At 35.7% G+C, this 22,839-nt stretch overlaps 1 protein-coding gene across 2 annotated transcripts in view; it reads right to left on the minus strand.

The window, feature by feature from the left end:
- LOC145258205 (mucin-like protein) overlaps nt 1-22,839 on the minus strand; it is a 176,562-nt gene that overhangs the window by 105,504 nt on the left and 48,219 nt on the right. For both annotated transcript variants that reach the window (XM_080116138.1, XM_080116139.1), the window contains exons 2-5: nt 18,850-19,006; nt 16,280-16,340; nt 12,738-12,914; nt 9,360-9,478 (exon numbers count right to left, since the gene is read on the minus strand). In XM_080116138.1, coding sequence (XP_079972264.1) covers nt 9,360-9,478; nt 12,738-12,914; nt 16,280-16,340; nt 18,850-18,870 — 378 coding nt within the window. In that variant the 5' untranslated portion in view covers nt 18,871-19,006. The remainder of the gene's footprint in view (nt 1-9,359; nt 9,479-12,737; nt 12,915-16,279; nt 16,341-18,849; nt 19,007-22,839) is intronic.

Raw genomic sequence — 22,839 nt, forward strand, 5'->3', positions numbered from 1 at the left:
CTGTTGAGTTCGGAAATCTGCACGGAATTTCGAGTGGAACCCTTTTATTTAATCCACGGGAGAAGCATGCTCTTGTTTCGTCAGGGTAGAAGTTTTAAAAATTCGAAATGATGTTTTCAGTGTTGCTTCTATTGAGGAGTGAACTTTGAAGCATCAGAAGTGTGTAACTTACTAGTGGATTTTACAAAGTACTCCAACAATAATCTGAATAATGTAAATAAGACGGATTATAAATTGCGAACATAATCTATTTTGGATTTTACGCATAAAATCTTCTGCGTATCACGATTTTGTATTACAAGTTTCTAAATATACAGTGTGTCCATAAAGTCCGTATACGTTAAAAAATAACCTTATTTGCATTTGCGATATAAATAGTTTATAAAAATGTTATAAAGTTACACGTACCTAGTTTTAAGTATAGTTCTTTAATAATTATTTACCACAAAATTTATAGTAATCATAAGAGTACTGTTGCCACATCTGGCCAGGAGCTGCTAGAAAGGACTTGTCCTGACTTGATAGAGTTCAAAATAGATTTCGTAGCCTCGCAGGAGATGCCCCTTTCTCTTCCCGGCAACCTCTATCTCACAGAAGAGATGTTGCGAGTTTGTCTCTGCTTTATCGTTATTTTCATGGCAAATGGTCGACTGAGCTTAAATCTATGCCCCCCTGCCAACTTTCACAAGAAACACTCGTCTAGCTGTAAACACTATCAATAATTCCCCACACTCTTTATCTGTGCCTAAATCTAAAAGTAGATTCCATGAACAAAGCTTCTTTCTTAGAACTGCACGCCTGTGGAACTGTTTCCCTTTTCCTGCTTTCCAGCTGACCACAATTTGATTGTCTTTAAGTCCAACGTAAACAAGTTCTTGATGAGCCGTTCCACTCAAGTTAACAAATTTACCGACTTTCCATGACTAACGATTACTATATTGTCCAATTGACTACTGTACACTCTTAACCCTTATCCTCAAGTGGTCACTGGGCCTTGATAAATGGTAATTCATATATAAAATAAAAGATAAGTAAGAGATATTTTTCAGAATATATTGGACCCATGGCTTTACACCGAGGAAAAAGTAAACTGTATCCTTTGGTTTGCTGAACTGAAATCTACTATTGCTATTCAAAGAAAGTTTAGAATTGAATACAGAAAAGAACCAACACATAAGGACTCTATTGTCAAATAGATGAACAAATTTTAAGGGCCAGAATCTGTCCATAATCTACGAATGTTTGAAATGCCATGTATCGGTGAGAAAAGCGACTGCATTGCTAATAATGGTAGATATGTAGAAACTTAAATAAAATTTTGATAAAACCTTAAAAATATAGATTTTATCTTGTCTAATTCTTTAAAAAATTTTTTATCGCAAATGCAAATGAAGTTATATTTTTAATGCACACAGACTTTATGGACTCTCTCTCTTTCGCTCTCTCTCTCGCTCTCTCTCTCTCTCTCTCTCTATATATATATATATATATATATATATATATATATATAAACGTGAACGTGTCTGTGTGTCTGTGTACATTTCCCTACGCAATAACTCTGCCAATTTTTAGTCTACAAACTCGAAATTTGATATACAGGGTACTGAGATTTGGGAAAATCGATGTGATCGGCTTTTGGGCAGAAATTTGCCGATTAAGGCGTCAAAGTTCAACGATTTAACATTTGAGAACTGCACACAACTCCTCCGACAATTATGGGTCTACGCACTTGAAATTTTAGATATACGTTTCTTGGACATGGACCTGACTTAATAACTTGATTTGAGCCCAAAACAATAAAATTTAAGAGGTCATAATAGGGGTCAAAATTAAAAAAAAATTCCTCTGCGGTCTCTTCCAAATTACTCAGACAATTTCTGGAATATTTCTCAAATTACTCAGACAATTTCTGGAATATTTGAAATTTTACATAAAGTGTATTCAGAGATAGGGCAAGCTTTTTCATCAGTTTGGGTCGAAAATTTTAAGTTATCAATATATAAATGTATGTATGTATGTCTGGTTGCATGTTTGCCTTAAACTTTCAATAGAGGCAACGAATTTTACCAGGATCAGTATCGTTTTAAAGTACGACCTTTCATATGACAAATATCGAAAAATTGGCTAAAAATATTAATATCTTCACCTTCAACTAGGCACTTTCATACAGGGGGGGTTTACTTTTTTCGTCGATATTTTTTAAAGTTATCTTCTCCTTTAGATTGTCTAGCCTTAAGACTACTGATATCGGGTACTATCCTACAAAATTATGACTTTAAATTGGACTGCCTGCCATCGAAACGAATTAGCATGCGGATAGCCTATCAAGATTGATACCAAAGAAAAGGGAACCTCTTGAGGGTTCCATAATTAATACACTACGTACCAAAACAATGATAGGCAACACAATTAGAGAACTTTCAGTATGCGTACCTTTAATTAAAAGAGAAACAGAAAAGGACGACTTAATTTAAGACATCAAGAGCAAGCTCGTTGTGAAGGGCAACAACATCCCAGAAGTATTTTCGCCTTGCAACGAGGTCTTACTGTATAACGAAAGAATGATAATTCTTAAGAAATCTTCAGAAAAGAATTCTATGGGATTTTAACAGAAAAAAAAAACGGGTGAAAATCTTAATGAGAAGTTTCATCTAGATATCGCTATTTAGGCAAAAACGTAATGGAGATGACCGACTCTTGCAGAGGTTGTGCCCTAGCTACAAAAGCATCGCATATCACAATTAAACCTTGGCCGAAAACTGACCAGCCATGGTACTCAATCCACATAGACTTGCAGGTCCTCTCGATGACCATTATTTCTTAATCGTACTTAAACACCAAGGAGGTAATTAAATTGAAACGACCCATATCAGGGACAGCAATAATTTTTTTATATTAACAGTTTGCACGTTTCGGTGTAGTAGACTACAATGTTTGCGATACGTTTCTAAATTAAACACATCACCACACCACAATATCACCCTACATCGAATGGGCAGGCAGAATGATTCGTTGGTACACTCAAAACACAACTGAAGAAGGCTCAATGTACACCGACGGATGAAGCCCTCCAATAGTTCTTACACGTGTACAGAATTACACCTAATCCTAATACTCCAACAGCGGTCTCACCAGCGGAAATCATGTTCGCACGAAGGCGAGATCCGTCTTTAGCAAACTCTTACAAACTCAATGCACACAAAACCACGAGTGACTACTTGTATAGCAAAAAACATTCATCCCAGAAGAGAGGGAGAGAGAGAGAGAGAAAGAAAGAAAGAAAGAGAGAAAGAGAGAGAGAAAGAGAGAGAGAGTTTGCTTCAAGTGGTACAAGAATAACACATCATTCTGGGATGTGGGTACGATCAGTAACAGAGTCGGGGACATGGTATATATTTTGCATGGTCCGAGACATACCTATAAATACCACCAGAACCAAGTTAGAAGACGTCGGTCGGACGACACCAGCGAAACATCAGCGTTGGAGAAAGAACTGGTCGAGTCAATTTTCGAGACATTCTATCTCGACCCTCCCTAATTAACACCAGAACCACAACGGCCGGTTCGGAAAAGGAAAGTGACCGATCCACTAATGATCGATCCGAAACGTAAGATATATTAACAGGTTTTACGAAGAAAAAACTTGGGAGGGAATGTTGGAGTCGCACCCCTACAGATTCTGACGATGGACTATTCCTGACGTCAAATCCGGTAATCAGTTCCTGCGATCGAGCAGGCTGAAGTTGAGACTCACAGCGAGTAGGTTGTAACCTTACTTTGTCCTTCTAGTTGACCGGAGTCCCACAAACAATACATGTTTCTGTATTTTCTGTTAATATATATTACATTACACTGTTTTAAAGACTTCTCGTCTTTCTTTAAACATTTAAACCACAACACATATAATGCATTCTATTAGCTTTTCCAAAGTCAGGCATGAAGAGAAATCCGTCTGCCATATCTTTTTTTGTGCTCTGCGTTATATATTTTTCTAATTCTATTTCGTATAAGGAACTCTTGATAAGTTCGGTTGAAACCGGTCGACTGGTATATTCATTACTCTACCTATCTTATTATTTTTAATCTTGAATAATTAAAAATAACTTTTTCCTAATTGTGATATATATATATATATATATATATATATATATATATACATATATATATATATATATATATATATATATATATATATATATATATATATATATGAGACAATAGGAGTGGAAAATGAAATCACAAATACTATATATTGGAAATATAGAATACGTCATTTATTTAATAAAGGCATACATACATTTAGTTGGGGGGATAAAGTTATTTCGAAGCCTAATGCTTTTCATCAGAATAGTATAGAAGATGCTAGGTAACATAATGAGGATGTGATGTCTAGCGAGGGATTCATCAGGAACGAAATAAATAAATAAAATTATTGATGTTGCTAGGGGGACTATATTGAGTTCTAAGATAAAGGAGGAGCATACTATACATGCGAAGGTAGCAGGGTGGAGAAGGTTGTACCCGTCGGATGTGGGGCTCAGTCAGGCCGAGTGAGAGGGGTGAAGATACCACTAGGTAACACAAGGTCTGTCCCTCTTCCTGTGGGAGCTGACAGCAACAGGAAGCTTCCCCCAAGAACAGTCGGGTCCTGTATGGGTAAGGTGGATAGCACCAAGGAACAGGGAGGAAAATTTTCCCAAGCCAACCGGGTAGCGAGGTATAAGGTAAATAAGGAGGGATTAACTCTTACAGATCCAGTGGTCCGAGAATCAAGGACGGTCCCCAAGGCGACGGCCGATAGGACGAATGGGACCAGGAAGGTCAAGAAGAAAAAAAAAGGCAGCGTTTACTAGACAGTTAAGACAGGATGACCAAGTTTGGATGAAGGAGACAGGTAAAAAGATAAAGAATCCTGGGGGTAGTCAAACGCGAGATGAGGACAGAGTTCCTGACGACTATAGGGACGACACCGAGCGACGGTTTAAGACCAGAGAGACGACCTCTATAGAGCCTTGAAATATAGAGACGGACGGAAGGTTGGAACGGGAAATTGCAGGGTTCCACTCCACCAGCTATAGGAGGTCACGAAGAGTAGGCGCGGCTCGTGAAAAAAAAAAGAGTTGAATGGCAGTTGACCGCAGAGTCATCTGAGGAGTCGAGCGAATGGGATGAAGAGTGTCCAATACCTACTTCCTGGCTCCAGCAAATGGGGAGAGGTGAACCGAGGCTGCCGTTGAGGGGAGCAAGGGACTCCCTGTCCCAGGAGTAGTGTGACGTCCTTCCACCAAGGACCAGTGGGGGTTAGTAGGACAGAGACGGGAGCGTGGAGCGACATCTCCTGGTTGAAATGTGGTGCAATTGTTTTCTCTGTGGATGCATGGAGGGCCCCCATGTGTTCGCACTGTTGGCAGATTGTGTCGCGGACTGACCTTGGAGGTAGCTAGGGACTAAAACGGAAAGCTTCAGGGTGGGGGGGCGCCTTAAATAGCAGAAAAGAGCTATAAGTAATTTAGAAGTATCTCGCAGTGATTAAATTGGCAAACGGAGAGAGTAATTTAGCACAAGAAAGTCGCGTATTGAGCGAGGGTGTCTTGGAGGAATTTAAACTGTCGAAAAAAAAAAAAGGGCTTGGCCTGAGATTTTCCCAGTTGAAGGAAAACTGTGATAATTAAATCGTGGTGAAGCAGTTTTGGACTGTAGAGAGAACCACGTGATGTTATCGGCACTTACTTTTGAGAGGAGGCTTAAGTAATTGAGCAGTTCGTGAACTTTGACGAAACATTTTAGCTGGGGATCGGCTGTATTGTTATGTAGCGATGTTGAACGCTGTTGTGAGAATTAAACTGTGCCGAGGTGTGTTTTGTGTATGCAGCGAGAAAAAAAATGGAGATATAAATTTCCGAGAGTTGAATTGATTTTTGGAAAAAAAAATATTTTTGCACCTCAGTCGGATTCGAAACCGACGGTACTGAGGGCAATTCGAATTTTGACTTCGTGACAGTGAAGTAGCCTGACCTCGAAGCACTCAGAGATAGGTGAATCGCCGTGGAGATGCGACTTGACCACGACATGCTTGGTTCGGGTCCTTGCAGCCACCAGAGTACCACATTTACTCCGTTTTCGTTTCGCTGACTTCGGTCGTTGCAGAGTGGATAGGATTGGATTTCAATAGGGCAATCCATCGAGGAGGGATGTGGCAGGCGGTGGTGATATTGCAGTGGAGCAGAGTTGCATCCACGATTAGGAAGCCAAGTTGGTCCGGTGACAGGTGGTTGGACCGAGTAGGCGAGGAGATAACTAAGGATAAGAAATCTCCTCAGCAGAGAAATTAGAAACGATAGAGAACGATCCGAAAGTGCTGGCACCGCTGGCGAAAATAGTGAGTCTGTGCCAAATGTCACCAGGGTGGAGGTGACCGCGTTGAGAGGATTATTTTTCCAGGTGCAGAGATTTAGAGAAGTGACCAATATAATTGACGTCGTAATGACAGGACTGTAAGAACTGGACTATCTGGTGTAGACATATTTTAAATTGTTGGCTGTGGCCGGCGGGACAGTCGCTGATGTTAATCTCGGAGCGTGTATGTGCGCAGTTAGGTGTGTTGTCATCGGGAAACCTGTCACCCCAGCATAGTGGCCCCGGGAAGGTTGAGAGACGTATTATTGAAAATACAGGTTGAGCTACTGCATGATTTAAGGTTGCCTGTGGACCTCGTTAGACAGGCACTGCAGTGCTATGTTGCACTGGGGGTGCGTCACGCTGTCGGAAGGGCAGAGGCTCAGAGAACTATGTCCTGTAGGTGAACAGAGCCCAAGAGGGAAATAGCACTGTGGGCTTGGGAAAGGCGTCGTATGGGGATGTGCACCACTAGAGCACAGATAGCCGATCAGCTGAGCGAAGGAAGGGTGCCAGCGGATGCAACTCCGGTTGTGACAGACGCGGTGGAAAGAACGGAGAACGAGTCGGTTCAGATGCCGCCCAAAATGACTCTTAAAATTGTAAGAAAGTAGCAAGAGAATCAGTGGGGGAGAGAGAACACACCTATACACACACACACACACACACACACACACACACACACACACACACACACACACACATACACACACAGCAAGCAAAAAAGGGAAAAGAAAAGAAAAATTGCATGACACTTCCATCTTACACCTGTAGAACAAAGACAAACAGAAGAGAGAATACACCTATACACACACACACACAGCAAGCAAAAGAAAAAAAGGAAAAGAAAAGGAAAATTGCATGACACATCTTACACCTGTAGACCAAAGACAAACAGAAGAGAGAACACACCTACACACACACACGCACGCACACAGCAAACACACAAAAAAAGGAAAAATTGCATGACACATCTTACACCTGTAAACCAAAGAAAAACAGAGACAAAAGAAGAGGGAACGTACCCACCCACACTCACCTAACAAACAAGAGACTTTTTTCCCCTTTCGTTCCGCTTGTTTTTTTTTTTTGTTTTTGTTTTGTTTTGTTTTTTTTTGTTCTGTTTTTTTTGTTTGTTGATTTCTTACTACCAAACCGAACATTTAAATTCCTAGAGACTTTATCACTTTTCTTTTGGCATGCGATTAATAATGTCCTAGAAAGAGGGGCTGGCCCACGATTTACGATTTTTTTTTTCTTTCTCTCTCATTAAATCGGTCAGTGCAGTTGTCAATCCAGCCATCTGAGAAACAATTCACCTGAGAGAGTTAAGATGTATTTTACGATGTAAAAGACAGGTCGTGGGGAGGGAAGCAGAATGAGACAAGCTCGAAGGTGCAGTAAACTGCAAGCTAAATGGAGGCAGAATGAGACAGACTCGAAGGTGCAGTAAACTGCAAGCTAAATGCACCCAACGGGATAGACACCGAGAGAGGTAGCAGGCGACCGAGAAAAGAGGGGGGACGGACGACGGGCATAGAAAAAAACCAGTTGTAAACAGAAGAGAAAAATAAAAAGGAGAAAAAAGGTAGATAAGGGCCAATATGGTATGTGCGAAGGATACTTTTTTGGCCAAGAAAGCTGTAAACGCTAATTGACCATGACAGCCCGATACGTGAGTGAAAGGAAGGATACCAATGAAATTCCAATTTACAAAGCGACCATTTTTGACTGCTCCCTGGTGGGTAAGTGGCCTCTATTGAAAAGACGCGTGGCCTTTGTGGAATTGGATTTGGTTCATTTTTATGATCCCTCAAAGTTAATTGAACGAGACCATTCTGGTTTTAATGGCCCGTCAAATTCTATTAGGCACACGCCGGCTGAGATATTCTACTCGATTGCCAACAGAAGAAGAAGAAACAGCCCATTTTTTGGGCATAGGCAGCCTGGTGAAGATTTGAGTGACAGCGGTTCCGGCATCCTGATTGGCTAAAGGGCCGAATGAGAGAAAAAAGGAGAAGATATAGCTCCCGCCCCCGCAATATAAACAGGAGTTTTGAGCGCAAGACACACACATCTGCTCCCCTGGGCTCGAACGAGCGAAAAAGCCGACCTCATCGATTGACCCTGCCGCGTATTTTTAGTTTTTATCGGAAAAGAAATAACTTTGCAGTTAACAAACGGCTAGTCCCTAACTTATTAGTGAAATACGAAACGACGATGTCAACCGTTTATGAATAACAAGGAATTTTGAATCACAAAAAAAAAAAAACAGGTGTCGACTTGTCTTTTTTTGATTTGTTTGGCATGATTGCAGAAACGCTCGACGAGTCTCTTTCAGGTACTGGCCGCTGAATTCTCATCAAAAGACACGAGGACCAACGATCGGGGAGCATTCCACCACTAGACGACACGCGGGTAACGTAATTGTCACATATAAAGTGTAGTGTAAAAAGGAGTATAGGATTTCTATTCTAGTTTTAAATAATGTAAATAGTTTATGTATTTAAGATTCAGGGGGAGGTATAGGGAAATTGGGTTGTGGTTCTATTTTATCCGTATGTAAGATGTATAGCGTCTATGCATGGTGTTTATGTTAAAGGGTTTTATCGACAGCGATAAATGAGACAACAACTGCACTTAGAGACTGTGTATGCTTTCAGTCGTAATGTTATGATGAAGAATTAAAGCGATGGTGTATATTCTAATATTAATCAATATAACTTATATCACAACATCACTTATAAGGGAATATGAGTGTATTCGTTATATATATATATATATATATGTGTGTGTGTGTGTATAGATATATATATATAGATCTGTGTGTGTGTTTGTATGTGTGTGTGAGAGAGAGAGAGTGAGTGAGTATTAGCGATAATTATTAATCCCTTTCACAATTAAATATAAGTACGTCCTTAAAGCGTATAACCAATGAATGTGAAACGATAGAAGTGACTTACGTAAAAACATCCTAGATTTTCGGCATTTATGGGCACGTCAATGGAAGGGCACTGCTGTATGGAATTATCATCGCCTTTTGGAACTTTTTCATCTAAACTATCACCATACTGAATAAATTCTACAAAAAAAAAATAATAATAAATAAAAATAAAAAAAGAACAAAAACAAAAAAAAAAAAATCGGAAAATATTTATCCAATATTGTTTCTATCAGATCAGGATACGAAATATGAATAAAAACATGCAGGTTATCTTCAGGATCTGTGTGGTTTAGTTTATTTTCGTTTTCTGCTGATCGTTCTGCTTGACGATGAATGCTCTGGAAGGATACTTTTCGATTGACGTAGCCAGTTTTAAAGTATACGAACGTATTATGCTGTTTTTCAGAGTAACATATTTTTAATTATTTTTTTTTAATGGTAAACATTAAGCAGAAACAATTTTTCTATGGAATTCATCGTGAAACAGCCCAGCACGAAATAAACAAAAACACACAGAATTTGACGATAACTGAAATGCATAATTTCATTTTATTTACCCACATTGTTTTATGATTTTTTAAAAAGAATGTTTTGTAAAAAAACAAACAAATAAACAAACAAACACACAATGTTTTAATATGGAAATCACACATTGGCATTATTCTCGCGTTGCTTATGCATTGTTTCAACATTTCAAAATACAACAGCTGAGATACAACGCGCGGCTCTTTACAAACAGACCGTTCTTTCTCTAACTTTACAACATGGCAAGAAAGGAAAGAAAAAAAAGAAAACAACATACCGAAGATGGAGTATAGCTCTGAAATATATTTATGTTATAAATTTCAAACAAGTAAAATATTTTTTTATTTTCCTAATATTACGTTGTAATTTGGCTTTCAAGCGCACTTGATGCGTATTTTATTTTAAACGAAGTTTTAGTTTAGCAAGATTTCCCACACCAATTCTACTAGAAGAACTTTGGCCAGTAATGCTATTTGAGAACGAGAATTATCATGGGGGAAGATTTTCGATTGACTAAATAATATCATTTTCGGGATTATATGGGTGAGAATATTGTAAAAAATGTGAATAATCCCTTAATAAGCTGAATGAAAAGCAATTAAATTAATCATTGTGATATATATTAAAATTAATAGTAATATGCACAAAATTTATAACGATTTGCAATGAACGTTCCTTCTACAAACCGGCAAAATCTTTTGCCCCGACCTGACACTTCAAAGTCGGAAGTTACATCGGCCGTAACGTTATTAATGAAAGAACCCATATGAGAACAGTCGTCAATATCTAACATATAAAAGGCTATATGTATGTCTGTCTGTCTATCTCTCTACATATTTTCAAACTCTGTCTCTTTCGAAATGATGCCCCATCGGGGCAGGAGCTATAAGAAGAAACTTATTCTGCCTTGACAGAGTTCCAAATAGACCGTAGCTTAGTGGAGGGACGCCTTTTCTCTCCCCTGCAACCTCTTTCCCGTTGCGAGCCTGTCTCTGCTTTATGGTAATTTTTATGGCAAATGCTCGACTGAGCTTCAATCTATAGTCCCTCCCCTCACCAAACTTTCACGAAAAGCACTCGTCTAACAAACACCACTATCAATAATTTCCCACACACTTTATCTGTGCCTAAACCTAAATGCAGATTCCATGAAGAAAGCTTCTTTCTTAGAACTGCACACCTGTGGAACTCTCTTCCGTTTTCCTGCTTTCCAACTGACTACAATCTGATTCTCTTCAAGTCCAACGTAAACAAGTTCTTGATGAACCGTCCCTCTAAGTAATCCAATTTACAAAATTTCCACTACTTATTATTAGTACCCTATAATCCCATTGACTAATGTATACTCATTAACCCTTATCCTCGAGTGTCATCTGTGCCTTGGTAAGTGGTGACTCCTTTAAAAAAAAAAACTAAAAAAAAAACTAAAGGTGGCAGAGCGGCGGTAAAGGCCTCATATAATTGGATCTTTTTACGGGTCGTTGTTTTCTGGCTCTTCACTCGGTGAAAATAGATTTTAAAGGGTAAAACATTGGTCAACATTGAAAAAAGATCTTAATACATTAAAGTTCCTACTTGGCCTTTTTGGTCAAGATCAAAGTGTAATATCTGTTCTTCAGATGCTGCACTTCCATTTCTTGTTCTCTTTCGGTGGAGTATTAGTCCTTCACGACTGCGACAATTTTTATTTTTGTACCTTTTCTCCACGTTAAAAAACGACCCTGGTGTCTAACTCTGTCCTGTGGGGAGGCATAGTAAATAGGTACATTCATATTAGTTTATTTTTTACATTTTTAATCAGTTCATAGGCGTATTACCAGCAGTGAATGCCAGAGTTTTGCTTTCGGTTTCGATTCTAGCTTCTGGCACCGAAATACTTTTTTTTTTGACTTTTGAAATCACGACTGTATGATAACATATTCGAAATATGGACAAATTAAAATATCATATTTAAGCGTATTTTACGCACAGGCAAAGCCGGGCAAAGCCGAGCAAAGCCGGGCGCCCCGCCCCCACGATAGTCTAATATATAAAAAGCACTATGTTTGACTGTCTGTCTATTTATATTTTAAAACTTTATCTCCTTCAAAACGCACAGTCGCAGGGCGGCACTGGGGGCCTCAAATTATTGAATTTTTTAAGGGACGTTTTTTATGGATGTTTAGCCGGTTAAAATAGTTTTTAAAGGGTCAAAAATTTGTAAAAATTGAAAACAACCTTTATACATTTTGTACATTCATCTTAGTTTATTTGTAATCAGTCGATATGAGTGTCACGTTTGTACAGTGGTAACGTCACCAGCTTTGAATGCTACAGGTTTGCGTTCGGTTTCGATTCTAGCTGATGGCACTTTTTTTTTACTTTTGAAATCACGAGTCTATAAATATATATACGAAACCTGGACAAATTAAAATGCCATATTTAAGCGTATTTTACGACCGGGCAAAGCCGGGTGACCGCCCCTCCCCATCCCGCCAGTACTTCAAATAATATAAATGATCAGTTTTCAGCTAAAATAAGAACAAAATCCGGAGAGTAATAGTCAACAAGACAAAGTTGAATTTGTAACGAGAAAAAAAAAATGTATAACTTTATAGTCGGTATTTATAACTAATAACGTGTTGCAACTTTAATAGTGTAAACAATAATGGCTTTAAAATTAGATTGCGTTATTATTGATAAACCTTTGTCTTTTGTGTTACATCTATATTATTGCATATGAGGGTTTCCGTGTAGTTTCACGTTTAATAAACTTCGTATTTGTTGGCGCCCACCTCCACCATCCACACATAAAAACACAAGAAAAGACAAGGCAAACCATGGCAACATGTACTACATTTTGATCTGAGCACGTTTTATGTACTGTACTTACCTTTATCTTTATTGCACTCTTGGCCGGCAGTCGTTGTATATATCGCTATAGTTGTTGGAACTGTCGACAAAAACGGTGTTATTGAAATGTATGTTGATGTTGATGGATCTTGGTATGTAGTCGTGTCGTCCATACCCGATGAGAACATTGTGGTCTCACCGTTTGCCGAGAACATTTCTGAAAAGATATAGAGAGAAAAAAAAATCATGTGATATATTATTAGTACACACTGTAAGTTGTCACACAGCGATTTTTATTTTTACAAAAGAGTTATCATTTATCAAGGTCTGCAGGTTACTCGCGGATAATGTTTAATGAGTGTAAAGTGGTCAATGAGATAACAGCACTATGATTGAAATTAGAATGCGATTATTTTAGGAGATGACTCAACATGTCTACATTGGACTTGAAGTCGACTATGTTGTAATCAACTAGAAAGCAGTTTCGCGGGACAGGGTTTCACAAACAGGCAGTTCTAGGAAATAAGATCTATTGATAGAAATGTTCCACAATGCTTCGGACAGGCAATAGGCTAGAATTCTTTAATTCTATAAAGTTCGCTTTAGTATATTTTAATTCGTGCAAATATCGCTTTTATTATTTTAGGGCCAATTTTCTATTGCTTAATATATTGTACCCAATATGCAATAATGATTTCAAAAGTTATATATATATATATATATATATATATATATATATATATATATATATATATAAGCAATAGAAAATTGGCTCTAAAATAATAGCAGCGAATATTTGCGTAAAACGGTTATAGTAAACACACACCTCTTTCTATATATATACTTATGTATACGTATATATATATTTAAAAAAATGCCTACCTACAATTTTTGGTTTACAGACATAAAACTTTATATATAGGGTATTCGAACTCATGCGAAACTTTTTATTTGGGTTTTAGCCCGTGAAAAAAAAATGAATATCGGTACAAAATTGTTATAATTAAAAAACTGGAATTTGCCAAGTGAAGTTTGAACGACGGCATTACGAATATGCATGCGTAACCTAGTAGCTATTGGTCCATGTTTTAATGTTTAGCTTTGCAGCAAACATGTCTTCACAGGTCAGAAATAAAGAGCAAAGGAAAAACATAAATCTTAAGCTAAACGTTTTGGTTTCGATTCTCGGTTGCGGCGCAGGAGTAATTTTTTTAAAAGTTTAAATCATTAATTTATATTGAGCCTAATATAATATAATGATAACTACGAAATGTGCATTAATGAAAATATATTTAAGCGTATTTTATGACCGGAAATGCTAGGCGGCCTGCTAATAAAAAAATAAATGTCTGTATCCCAAATTTCCAGATGTGATTATATTACAAATTATCCCTTTAAGTCTATTGACATGCAAAATTCTTGACAGCACCTGTTTCGTAGCGCAAAATCATTCATTAAATCATAATATCAACTATTGGATATATTTTGCCCTCAGCTCATCAGAAAAAAAGCACCTGTCTATTGTTTAAAAGAAAAATAAATGCATATAGCCATAAAAAAAAATCCGAAAATTGAGAGAGAAGACACAGTTACCGTTCATTTTTTTTTGTTTCATTAAATGTCAATCAAAAAGTAACACGCAAGATGTTTTTATACAAAATATACAAAACTCAGACTTATAAAGCGATAGAGTTTTTTTTTAATATGTATAATGATTTAACAGACTTATCGTTTTGATTTGTTGGTTTTAAAAATTGTTACGCTAGTGACGAAGGCTATGACAACAGTATATTATTTTCCTTGTGTTGATTCTCATGTATATATGCATCGATATCTTATATGTTTCTTTTTAATGCAAAGTGATGTGGTTCTCGGTTGATTAACTGTGTCTAACTGTGTCGGATATATACTCGAGAGTCAAAACAATGATACGAATATTCTATTACCATAGCTCTACTCAGTACGGCACAATCACGTTGACATACCGGTTCTCGCCAGATCACCGAAGGTAAGCAACGTTGAGCCTGGCCAGTACCAGATAGGTGACCATTTGGGAAGGCTAGGCGTTGTATGTACCTTCTGGGAAGGTCGGGTGTGGGGCCAGCACTCTTACCCCTGTAAAAAGAACTCAGTCGCTACAAAAGTTGTAGATGGCCTATGCCTCTTAGGGGCTCAAGGCTATAGATGTATGGATAGCCCTACTCAGGATACCGGTCGGAGTTTTTTTTTTTTTAAGTATGTATAACTATTTAACAGACTTAAATATTTGTTGGTTTTAAGAATTGTTACGCTAATGACAAAATAGTCGCACGCACATTAGTATTAACATAAAATAAATATTCCCTTTGCCATTTAAAGCATGAAATTATATTGAAAAACTTGTATATTAGGACGAATAAATGAATGTTGTAGTTGAAAGGACGTGAGATGACAGGCTGATTTGTCTGATAGTCATGGATGAGCAACTAATCGAAATAACGATTATGTAGTTACTGACTAATTGGAGTGATGATTATGCACTGAGAGAAAATCAAGTTAACGATCATCCGGTGACAAACTAATCGGTTTAATGTCGATGGTGTGATAGACCTATCGGTCTAATATTCCCACGGTGACAGATTAATTATTCTAGTAGGCACGGAGTGACAAATTGAAGTCATAGTAAAAAAAAATCAATCTATCTAATAGAAATTGACTTACAGACAAATGGGTCTAATGGTCATAGCCAGACAGATTAATCAGTCTTAAAGTCATTTTTTGACCGACTTTAAATCTAAAAATTACCGATAAATCGGTCTAATGATAATTGCTAACAGACTTATTGGTCTAATCGTTATAGAAGACAGAATAATCGGTCGTTTTGTAATAAGATGGTATACTAATTGGTCTATTAGTGACTGACCAAACAGTGTAATGATAATTGATTAACACTATAATTGGCCAAATGGTTATGCAGAGACAGACTAACCGATCGATTTATGAAAAGATAGCCAACTAATGGGTCCAGTAGTGACAGACCAATCGGTCTTATGAAAGTTGGCTAACATAATAATTTGTCTAATCGTTATGAAGATAGAGACTAATCGGTCCTACGGTCATGATGTAACAAACTAGTGGATCTAATAGTAACAGACTAATTGGTCTAATGATTATGGAGAGATAGAGGGGGCGCTAATGGTGATAGGTGACAGACAAATGTGACTAATAGTGATAGGCCAATCAGTCTAATTATAATTGGCTTACTAATTCTTAGGTTCATGAGGTGAAAGACTAATAAATCAATTCGTGACAGATCATAGTAACTGGCTAATACACTAATTGGTTTAATAGTGATACGGTGACAGACTAATTTTTATAATTATCATTCCGCGACACACTCATACTGAATAATTATAATGCGATGGCAAGCACATCCTCTAATTATGATGACGTGATAAATTATCGATTTAATGATAAGGATATGACACATTCAATCTGTGTAATGCATATGGTGTGACATACTGGGTCTAAGCAGGTGTAAGAAATATTTTTAAAAGTCATGTAAATTTATTTATTTAAACAAATGCAGTAAAAAATACTTACGCGAAAACGAAAAGAAAATAATAATCCAACTTGCAATCCATTTTGTCGATCCATTTTTACGCTGGAATAAATAAACGGGAATACAACATTAACTGAATGTAAAAACGCAGTCGATAACACACACACACACACACACATATATATACACATATATACACACATATATATACACATCATATATATACACACATACACACATATACCCACATATATACACACATACACACACACACACACATATATATATATATATATATATATATATATATATATATATATATACGTACTCGACGTTTCCCAATAGAAACATATAACTGTGCGAAGGGGCTAGTCATATACTATTTAAGATACACCGAATTACCTTAACTTGTTACGAAAAGTTGCCACATGTAAACAAATTAATCTTGGTCTATGAAAATAAAACAGGAAGTAACTCTCATAGCTTAAGAGGGAAATAACTCTCATAGCTTAACTAACTAAACTTACTTCTGTTTTTAAACCCCGCTGTTGTCAGCTATTAATAATTGAAAATAAGTTAAACTAAATATAAATTATATTAACACATATTTAATAAATAAACTTTAAATAATATTTCTAAATAGAACAATAAAAATTATTCTATTACAACAAAAAAATAACATCGAACTTATTAAAATATATTCTCCTTAATGCAAATGCAAATGAGGTTACGCATTCAATATCGATGTCTATTGGAATAATAGTGTGTATATATATATATATATATATATATATATATATATATATATATATATATATATATAACTACTTCATTTACTTACATAAATTTAATATATGGAAGTATAGATTTATGTGTAAACTTTAAGTATTTACTTCAAAAGTGCTCAATACGTAGGTAGAGCTAGTTAGTAATTTATAAAATATATATGACGATTAAGCTACACTGAATATTCTGCGTTTCATCCACTGTAGGATTCGTCAGGCTTAGGCGCATAAGCCTGACGAATCCTACAGTGGATGAAACGCAGAATATACAGTGTAGCTTAATCGCCATATATATTTTATAAATTACTATATATATATATATATATATATATATATATATATATATATATATATAGCGTGTTTTATATATATATATATATATATATATATAACACGCTTGAATATTAGGGGGTACATAAGTCCGTTTTCAGTATAAATATTAATTTGTGAAGCAGTGTACCTTTTGTACATATTGTTTGTTCACAATTTTGTGAACAAACAAAGACGCAAATAGGAATACGACTTTATTATGATACATTTTAGTTAACGTTGTTACAGCTTATATCTGTTTTTCGAGTGTAGCTAAAAAAAAAAAAAACCCTCGTCAGAGTTTGTGACATATTTGCATCTTATGCACGTCGGATGCGTACGCCAACGTTTTAAAAACATTTCTGAGCAGAATAGATATTGCAATGTTAAGGTATCTTTTACAATGAAGAACAGAACGAAAAAGTGAAAAAAACAAAATCAAAATTAGTATACAACAAATAAAAGTCATCAAATACAAGATAAGTTACTAATCTACTTACCAGGATAACTGGTTTTGTGCTTTAACTTATTTTAAAGGGTTTATTCAAACTAAACAGTGTCGATCCTGAAGTGAGAACAAGAAAAAAAAATAGCCGACACGATAGCGTCTCATATTTGGAATTTAGATAATCGTTCAAAAGTAGAGTATTTCCTTTATTTTTTCTATTTTTGAGCGATTATTGGGACTTCAAATATATGACACTATCGTATCTGCCATTTTTTTCTCTCATAATTTTTGATGCTATTTGTTTTTGAAATGAATAAACTGTTTAAAATAAGTTTATATAAAATAATTATCCATCAATGTAGAAGAGTACCTTATCTGGCCTTTGATAATATGTATTTGTGTTTTTTTTTGCCACTTTTCTTTTTGTTGTTAATTGTAAAACAAACCCCAATGTTATCGTAGTCTGAAGAACTAGAAAGTGTATTTTAGTTCATATTTCCCGTTCGACACACTAGTATCATCAGATTAAATATAAAAATCGCATATTCGGCGATCAATTAAAACTAGGTGTATGGAGATGGTGTAACTACGGACATTAATCTCTTCTGACATCTTAAAGTATTAATACACTTTTTAGCTATTAAAACCGAGCAAGAAATTATAATCCGTTGACTTAAAATGATTGCTTTATGCTAAGTTCATGGTTAAATATTGTTAAATTTTCGCTCATTTTTGCTTACTTTTGCATTAAATAATAATTCCTATTTATCTCTAACTGTGCAACGAACGAATAACATAACACTTAATTCGCTGCACCGTATCAGAACAAAGATAAATATAAAATTTCAGCCAGATCGGCTTATTAGTTTACGAGAAAAAGTTAAACTGACAGACAAACAGACAGACAAACTAAGAAGAAATATGATATAGATACAGATACTCGTAAATAGACCTGTTACCTCTGCAACTTTTAATTCTTATCCTGCATGCCGTATGCACCTATACAGGCACTACTCCCATGCTTTACAAATACATACATGTTTCATATACATGAATAGTTCATACTTACTGATCTGTTCTGTTTTTCCATAACGTCTGTAAATAAATAATCGAAAAGTTCTTCAGTTGTTTCTTTGTATTTGTTCAGCTTTTGTTCGTATGTTTTTTTAATTTCCTGTTTGCCTTTTCTTTTAATTTCTTATTTTGTGTTGGTTATGCTGTCTGTTCTGAAAGACATGAAGAAAAAAAGAAGAAAATCTTATTAAAAAATCGTTAAATTACATTGTTGTTACACCGTAAGTGTCCGGATTGTTCACGCACTTTTCCATGAGAAATCATGGCTTAATATGGCCGTAGCGATTCCAACCAGTACACTATTTAAAATGCCGTAATTTAATAATATTCCTAAAGAAGAAAAAAAAGGCCCTTTTATTATAAATCTATAACTAATTCTCAAAAAATGAGTTTAACGATCTCACAAGATCTTAAGAGGTATTAAAAGTGGAACTAATATACTTAGACATCAGGTATGTTAAAGCTTCCATGTGTGGCCGGCAAATCTTTGTTAGTCCATTGCAACCTTTTTTTGCGGCCTGGGTGCCACATGTGTTCCACTGCAACCTTATTTGCAGCGTGCGGCCACATGTAGCCCATTGCAAACTTTATTTGCGGCGTACAGGTCACATGTGGTCTACTGCAAACTTATTTGCGGCGTGCGGCCACATGTGGTTCACTGCAAACTTTATTTGCGGCGTACAGGTCACATGTGGTCTACTGCAAACTTATTTGCAACGTGCGGCCACATGTGGTCCACTGCAAACTTTATTTGCGGCGTACTGTTCACATGTGGTCCACTGCAAACTTTATTTGCGGCGTACAGGTCACATGTGGTCCACTGCAAACTTATTTGCAAAGTGCGGCCACATGTGGTCCAGTGCAAACTACATTTGCGGCGTGCAGGTCACAGGTGGTTCACTCCAACCTTATTTGCGGTCTGCCAGTTACATTTGGTCCACTGCAATCATATTTGCGGCTTGCGCGTCACATAGACGATATTTAATATATTTGAAAAAGAGCTAAAATAAACTATAAAAATATGAGGTGTCACCGAAAAATCGTGAGAATTTCTTATCTCTTCTTGGACTATATTCTGAATAATGTAATTCTAAAAGCAATCACGTTGCATCGCTGATAAAACCTGTAACAGCACAAAAAAATTTAGCCTGACACACCAAAGATTGTGAACAACAAGAAGTGCCAAGCCTCGGGGGAAAACACATGAAAAGTGTTTGAATACTTGACAATGAATGCCCATTTTAGAACTATGGTAATTCAATGCGAATTTCCATTTGAGGTTGTTGCATACAAATACAAGTGAATCACGTATGTGGCTATTTTAAATTTTGGTTACATTGAAGTAAAGAACGGATGTTAAATTATTTCATTATACTCTTTTGTTAAACTACTTATACGCTTGAACTTGTAGTCTTTAATAAGACTAAAGATTGAAAAGAACATATGCTTCAAAAGGTATTTATTAAACGACTTCAGTTATAACTGAAGAGGTGAATCCCTCATAGGAACACACACGGAATCCTATCTCTATTGTGGAACTCTGAGTTTAGTTTGTCTGTTTTAGATATATTAACAATTTCGATAATGTAAATAAATGTACAAAATTCTAACATGATTGCATAACTATTTTTCAATTGAGGTCACTAGGTTATCTAGGCCAAGACCTACTTGAGGATAATTGTTAATTAGACGCGAATGAATAGCAGTAGAAAAAGGGAGAATATTATGGAAGTACTAATATTAAGTAATGGGGGTTTGGTTGCTTATGGAATGATTTATGATAAGAATTTTTAAACATTGGATATCAAAACAACTAAATTGTAGCCAGCAGGAAAGTAGTCATGCGGCAATGAATCATCAAGATTTTTGTTTTGTTTTTCTGTGATCTTATCACCAATAACTTTCGAAACATTTTCAATTGCTTAAGGTCAGGTCTCTGTGGTGGCCAATCCATAACGCAAATATTGAATTTATTTAGCTCTTCTAAAACAATTTTTGCTTTATGGCATGGTGCACTGTCTTGCATAAAGATATCAGAATCAGAAAGATTAGGAATCACATGTTCTCTAATAAATTCTCTGTACATTATACATTTATGGAAATGTAGAAGAATATCCTGGAATAATATCTCTCCTATAACATGTGAACGATTAGTTCTGCCTTGCAGCAAAAGATGTCATGGGGTGATTGGAAACAAGGGATTTTCTTTAAATACTGAAATTTGTTTTTTCATTAATAATTTTCCTGGTTCCTTAACTTTTGAACACCAGTAATTTGATTAAATTTTTTTATATGTAAAAAAAAATAATATGCATTCAAAATCAAAAATAAAAAAAATATTTTTATTTAACTACCATTATTAAACATTGGAAAATTCACCAAACATTTTGTTTCCCTTTTTCATAGATAAACTTAGAAGCCATTTAAAAGAAAATTATCAACCGTTCCTTAACTTTTGGACGCTACCAACATTTCTTTTTTTTTTTTAGGAAATTTCTCATAGCGGCATTATTGATACTCATGCATAATTTGACCCGGATTTCCGTAACGTTTCCTCGGGTTCAACCGGCAGCTGACGAGAACCGCCTGAACAAGCCTAGAGCTGATCAAATGTAAAAACGCAAAAAAAACCCCAACAAAACACACACACACACACACACACACACACACACACACACACACACACACACACACACACACAAAACCCAAAAGACAAAAAGAAAACTAATCCATTGTTTCTTTTTTTGTTCTTTTTTTTTGTAAAGAAAATTATTTAAGAATCTTTTTTTTGTGATGAAGGCGGAAGGTATTTTTAATCTCTATTTTACAAATCGTTTGGCTGAGCGCTTGATTAGCCAATGAAAATTGGAATTGATGTGAGCGATGGTTTCGCGTGGAGGTGGACTAATGCTCAATGCATACTGGAATTTTTTTTTTCAGTTTTAAAATGTATTATTTTGTAATTGTTTATTTTGAATCACAACAGCATTCGTTTTTTAGATTTTAGTAAAGTGTATTTTTGCTTTTACAAATGCGAATATCTTAGTAAGAGAAATAAAAAAAAATTGGAGCCTAATCGAGTAATTTTCTTTGTAAAACGCTATAAACCCGCATATACACACATATACACACATATATATATATACACATATATACACATATATATACATATATATATGCATACATATATATATATACATATATATACACACACATATATATACATATATATACACACATATATATATACATATATATATACATATATATACATATATATATATATATATACGTAAATATATGCATATATATACACCTGTTGTATCGATTGGTTTCCTTGTTGTAAATCTAATTAAACTCGCGGGATTATTAGAAAGTGCTCAATGCAAGACAGAGCAGGTATATAATCTATTTATTATACAAACATTATTGATTACATAAGGGCATACATGTTTCAGTGGAGTCTCAATTCAGGGACAACACTTCATCAGACCAAAAAAGAATTGATATTGAAACAGGTGTCAAGACCACATTAGTTTTTTCCTTCCTACTAATGACATCTAAAACACAGGAAACAGCATTCCCCTTCTTCCCACTACACCGAAAAAAAAAAACTACTAACCGCATTCACAAAGCAAACACCCACTTTTCACCGGAATGTAGATTGCACCTAAATATCTTACAAAAAACAATATAGTCTTGACACCCGTCTCAATATCAATTATTATTTCGTCTGATAAAATGTTGTCTTTGGACTGGGACTCCTCTAAACATGTGTGCATATATATGTAAATAATAATATTTGTATTATAAACAAACTATATATATGTATATATATATATATATATATATATATATACATATATATAGACAGAGAGAGAGAGAGAGACAGAGAGACAGAGACAGAAACAGAGAGAAAGATAGATAGATAAATAGATAGATAGATAGATAGATAAATAGATAGATAGAAAAATTGAGATGAATT

This window comes from Euprymna scolopes, chromosome 33 (assembly GCF_053919585.1).
Source record: "Euprymna scolopes isolate OS-2025 chromosome 33, ASM5391958v1, whole genome shotgun sequence".
NCBI classification, from domain to species: domain Eukaryota; kingdom Metazoa; phylum Mollusca; class Cephalopoda; order Sepiida; family Sepiolidae; genus Euprymna; species Euprymna scolopes.